This window comes from Catharus ustulatus, chromosome 3 (genome assembly GCF_009819885.2).
Source record: "Catharus ustulatus isolate bCatUst1 chromosome 3, bCatUst1.pri.v2, whole genome shotgun sequence".
NCBI classification, from domain to species: domain Eukaryota; kingdom Metazoa; phylum Chordata; class Aves; order Passeriformes; family Turdidae; genus Catharus; species Catharus ustulatus.
The window spans coordinates 114003749-114009748 of record NC_046223.1 but is presented as its reverse complement, the minus strand read 5'-3'; the positions used below and the strand labels follow the sequence as shown (position 1 = coordinate 114009748).

General features: G+C 42.9%; 1 protein-coding gene across 2 annotated transcripts in view; it reads right to left on the bottom strand.

Annotated features, from left to right (window-relative positions):
• Nucleotides 1–309: 309 nt before the first annotated feature.
• The window catches only part of RCAN2 (regulator of calcineurin 2), an 80541-nt gene continuing 74850 nt past the window's right edge, over nt 310–6000 (bottom strand). For both annotated transcript variants that reach the window (XM_033054657.2, XM_033054658.2), the window contains one exon: nt 310–3228. In XM_033054657.2, the coding sequence (XP_032910548.1) occupies nt 3068–3228 (161 nt within the window). In that variant the 3' untranslated portion in view covers nt 310–3067. The remainder of the gene's footprint in view (nt 3229–6000) is intronic.

Genomic DNA, 6000 nt, shown 5'->3' with positions numbered 1-6000 from the left:
GAGCCCCCAGGGCATCACCTCCAGCCGCTCCCTCCAGCTCCGGCTTTGGGGAGGAAATTAAAAGGATGTGGGCTGTGCCACTGTGCCCCAGGAGCCACAGTGCAACACTGAGGCTCCATTCTTCCAGGGTTCCAGCAGGAGAGAACCCCTGACACCCTGTGAGAAGTGCAAGTCAGAGCGGCTGACCTCAGAAAAGCTACAGAAAAGCAAATTCCCACTCAGATGAGTAGGGGTTCTGCCTGTGATTTACTGAATAGGACAATTCCCCTTCCAGATAGTCAGCATTTTTTGAAAGAACTATTCTTTCCATGTCAGGCAAGAACCAGCCTTTAGTAAAACACTAGCTTCTCTCAAGAGTCACAAATGCTGATACTTTGATGATAGGGACATAATTTCGTAATACATAAAACACTGTTTTGTTGTTTTGTTTTTTTGGGTTTTTTTTTAATGATGACCATTATTGTATCACATACAGGTGATAAATAAGCTTTGATCATAGAGGCTGCTTTGAATTTCCAGGTTTGTAATTGTGTTTCTATTTCAGTGCTTCAAGCAATGAGCCGTGTCCTGCTGCCTCCTGGGTAGTACCACACAGCTTTACAAAGCACAGAGTAGTCACTGAATGGGGCCTCATTTCAAATCTGTTTGAAAATGCACTTTGAGGAAAGAACATTTAAGGTCCAGTGCTTTAATTTGCAGTGTAGCTTTACATCATTTGAGGCCAAAGTACTTAGTTCAGAACCATGTCTCTCCAAAGTTTGAGGACATGGATACAAGGACAAGATTTGGCCTCCTATGGTCTTGCCTGTAAAAAAATCCATTAGCAATGATATCTGATAATTTACATGTTTAAATATTACTGTCCCTGTTTATACTGAACTAAACTAAACCCCAGGGACATCAGCACTGAGTGGGTGTTCTCAAAAAAGCCAGTGGTGTTATTCTTGGAATATAGTTTGAGGCCCAAGAAGGTGCTTTCAACAGGATACATTCTTAGGCCTGTGAGTGACAGTTTGTTTGCTTAAACCAATTTTAAATGAATCACTGAAAAAATAATTGAAGTGGCACCTCTAAGGAGTCACTTGAAGGAAACTTCACACAGATATCATAAAGATACCAAAGCCCCATTTTCTGTTCAGTCTCTGCTGTATTTAATGAGCAGTATTCTATCAGTGTAACATGCACACGATGTCCATAATGCAGTAACAATGATCACATTATAGAAATGTGCTGAGTTAAGAATTACATCTCATCAGGAACACCGGGGGCCTGTGGTGGCTGGAGGCTGAACTATTTGAGAATGACAAGTCCCCAGATGTCCTCACCATGCACTTTAGGAATGCCATCTCCTGTCCTCACTGACAGAGCAACACACCTTTGTCCTGGAAGTGCTGCTGAGCCAAGACCCCTGCAAGGGGGACTTGACTCTGCTGAAGCCTTGTAGCATCACTGCTAATTAAGGATGTGATGGAACCCTCCGTCACAAACCAGATCATTAAGTTTTACGACAAAAATCTTGATTACAGAACCTAAGCTGACTTTTCAGATCCTAGAATAAGCTTCCAAGTTGTATTTACTTACTTTAAGCTGTAAAGGATTTTAAACCATGGAAGCTCACTGTGCCATTTTATAGTCACTTTGGGGAGTACAGCTGCAGCTAATTAGCTTAAAAATCCCACCATACCTTACACATACGCTCAGTTTCTGCAGTATTAATTTCAGTGGAACTACTCATGTGCATAAATTAAGCGCATGCTTAAATATATGCAAAATCTGAGCTCAAATGTCTAGAAAATATGTTCTCAAAATGACAAGTATGCATTAAAAAAATAAATCATCATGGAAGGTCTGCCAGACAGGGAATCCGGGATCTGTCTGCTGTCAGCCATGATGCAAACACAGAACAGTTTTTGTAACCCAGTATATATTGCAAGTGAAAGAAACATGCAGGATGGGGTGAAAAAAGGGGATTCAGTTGCATGCAGTCTAATTTCAAGTGTGTAATTATGGTCCTGTTTTCTTTGGCCTAAAAAAAAGAGAAAAAAAACCCAAAACAAAATAATTTCAACCTCTGCTCACCTCCACAAACCCAAACTGCATACAGCTCAAAAATGGTTTTGAAGCACAGGACATGGGAAGGGAAAAGGGCTGACTATTAGAGATGTGCAAGTAATTACTAACAATTTCAGGGCTATTCACCACACCACTAGGAAAGCATTCAGCCTGTAATGGTACTGGAACGTACAGCTATGACAAAGAGCAAGGAATCCCATCTTATATGAGCAGTCAGTCAGCTCCTCTTCCTCAGACCAGAGAGAAGCACCACTCATCCCTTAATAAACTGACAATCCCTACTGATATTCTGGCTCCCTTCTCCCCAGAGAGAAGGATTGACCAGATCCCCCCAGCAGCTGCTGCCTCTCCCCTCAGCCCAGAGAGCTCCCTCTCACATCCCTGCCACCACTTCAGACCACTGTTCTCTACAGCTATTGCTGGAAGAGGGTTATTTTCTGTTGTTCCTGAAAATGTTGCAAAGATAGTATTCCTTACAGAAAATTCCAGAGAGTGCAAAGGCCACCAAGCTGCTAGTAGAGTAAAAACAACACACCTACCCCCCTTAAAAGAAAAGGGAAAAGACTAAGGTCTGTTGGGAAGTGAGGAGGGCAGAGGAGCAGGCTGCTTCATGAAGGGCAGTAGCAATCCTGGGAGTTTGAGTATCAAGCCTGACACTGGCCTAATTCCCACCCCAACATCTCTCTGGTAGTGGTGTTTCAGCATGCAAATTATAGCTGTGAAAAGATCCTCAGACTGAAACCTTCCCTTGTTTCCTCAGCCTTGTTTTGTCCTTTCCAGCTAGATCTATTAGTTGGTGTGTGTGATATGGTTGCAAGTACAAAGACTTTTTTCCTAGCCCTTTTGTTACAGAGGCTTGATTACTGTGAAGGGGTTTCAATGACCTTAATGTCCCGGTGCTCAGAAGGCAAAGGCTGCCTTTCAACAGAACAAAGCAAACAAAAATCAAGAGCTGTGCTGGAGGAGAGAGAAGTGCTGCTTCTGCCGGAGAGGCTCAGTTAGATACAGGCGGCGGCACACCGGGGCGTCGAGTTTGAATGATTTTTGGCTTTGGAGAATTCTTTGGGTCCTCATCTTCTTCCATGTCGCTGTCACAAACGTGCACTACCACACTGGGAGTGGACTCTGTTCCTGCGTGCAGCTCGTATTTCTCTCCTGGAAGCAAAGAAAAGCAATCATGTCAAAAGATGGCAATCTGAGCAGCAACACAGCCCGTGGCACTCCTGGACTGCAGAATACTTCACACCTGAGCAGGGAGCTGAGTGTGTGCTGCTCCTAAATACACGTGAGCACCAGCACGGCTGGACTCTGTCAGCTGCCACAACACATCCTAGGATCCTGCCCTGGGAGGCAGTTTGACCACAGGTATGTAAGGCATCATAAAATACACACATCCTCGTGTCTGTAAGGGGTTATGGCTCCAATATGGGCAGCAAATAGCACTGAAATAAACGCCCCAAAGTAGGCAGAGGAAGGATAAAGAACACAGAAGTTCACGGTTAAAAAGACGAACTGGAACCCAACCTATTCAGCCTTTTGTCAGAAGTCATTTCACACCTGTTGGGTTGGAGTTGATCTTTATTTATGCTGTGGCTTTCCTTCAGTCCCATTTAAAGCCCAACTGTTGCCCTCAGACAGATTTCAACACTTAATCTAATTTCTCCAGAAATGAAAAAAACCTGTATCTCTGCTCCAGATGGATTTTGAGTTTCAAAGCTCTCTAGCTGGGGCTGTAACAAATTCTGTCTCTACAGATGAGATTACAGAGCAGTATATAAATGCTATAAATAAAGAGATATATAGAGCAGGCTGAATGCCTAAATAGCACATTTTCTAACTATCTACATTCCTTATTTAAGGCTCAACACAGTACTCCTCTGAGGAAGATTAACATGACTTTTTTTTTTCCCAAAAATACTCTGAATTGGAAGGGACCCACAAGGATCATCGAGTCCAACTCTTAAGTGAATAGCCCATATGGGCTTGAGTGGTTATCTGTAAAAATCCACAAGCAAACAAAGGATCAGATAAAGGACTTTCAGTCCTGAATTCAGTGTGCTGGCACTACATGTATTCTGGATTGTACATGGGATACAAATAAGTATTGGTTATTAAATTGCAAGAAATTAAGACTTTTATGAAAAAAATATTGCCTACAAAATCTTCTGAGATGAGGAAGGCGAGGCCCCAGCATACCCAGCTGGCCTCTGTTTGTGGTGCAGTGGCTCCTAAATGCTGCACCACTGGCAGAACCCAACAGTGCCAGGTGTTGTACCAGGGGAGCAAATGGCAGCCCCTGCCTCAAAGCACTCGTGGCTTGTTTGTGGTACTAATTTGGAGTTTCATTTGTTAGCCACTTAGTGGCAGAGAAATTCATGTGAGGAAGGCGTTGCAGTTTTGGCCCCGCATTAGCACATGCAGCTCTGGGACTGTGCTCACATGCTGTTTGTGCTCACAAATTCCTGGTCCAAATAAGCCTGAGTGGCTTGAGACTACAGCACACACTGTATTTCTGCCTAAAAACAAGGAGGCAACTAGTGAATAATAGCTATAAGCCAGGCATCTTGCTGTGAGAAATATTTTACTGCTGTGATACCATTAATGTTGACATTTAACTGCTCTATTTTTGGCAACCTTTCCTCTGAATCCAAATCGAGCAAAGCATTACAGGTCTTGCTGATAGGCTAAAATATAAAAAGAGAAATAGCTTGGTTGTGCTGCATTGAGGAATTATATGGTTTTTCTTTGCCCATTTTCCCTGCGGGTCCCAGCTAATTTCTCAGCTCTGGGCTGACGTCAATGCCGCCAGGCAGCACCGAGGGCTGCGTTGGTCACTGTCACCGTGGGCAGCGCCGGCCTGTCCTCCTACACCAGCACCACCAAGGAAAGCACAGTCACTGCCCTCTTAAAAGGTAATAATCCCAGTTCAAATGCCACATTCTTTTGCTGCTCAAATCCCTCCCAGAAGGACTCTTTCTGCTGAAAAAGAACAGTGGAAGAAAGTACAGACGCAAGGAAAAAATATTCAGATGCCTCTGGCACAAGTAACTGCAGCAGCAATTATTGTCACTTTGCAAACCAAAATGTGATGCACTCATAAATTAGGTTTTTAAGGAATATATTTATTTCTGAGTATAAATGAGCTATAGACTCTGTTCTGTAGTCAAACAGCACAAAACCATTTCATGGCTGAGTTAAGAACAGGACAACAATAACTCTGGGACTTTTGTACAGCTCTATCTTGTTCCAAACATAGTTGCTGTTTGCACTAAGGTGATAAGCACAAAATAAAAATCCACTAGATGCAGCCAGATTAGCTCTTCTCTTCTGCTGTTTTTCTATGTTTTTTTCTTTTCTCTTAAACACCACTTCCAGCATAAAAAAATATTAATGCGCTAAGTCTGCAGCAGTTCAGCTACTGAAGTAGTGGTTGAGTCACTGGAGTTCTGTTTACAAGACCTATTTTGTCCCAAGGTATGAGTGGCAAGTTGAGTTAACATAGGTAAGACTCACCAGTTTCTGTAATACCACCCAAAAATTTGTCCAGTAATCTTAATTCAGCTGTCTCTGACATTGTTCTCTCTGTTCTGCACTGATCCATGCTCCTGCTTCTCCTGCTTGGCTGGAGAATTCTTACAGGCTAGCTTAGCCAAAGGATTCTTGGGGACGGGGTCTTTCTCCTCCAGCTGTCTTTGGCCTATCTCTACCCTGTAATAATAAATTTAAACCTTCACATAAGCTAACAGTGACAACTCACATAAATTTACTCAGAAAATTACCATCACATTTATCAAATATACTCTGCCCTTCAGGGGAGAATTCAGCTGTGGCATGTCCATTATACAGATCTGTCAAAAATCTTTCTGATATGCCCCTGAAAAGAGCAGTGATGTTCCTCTCTAACCATTTACTCTGCATAAGAAAAAC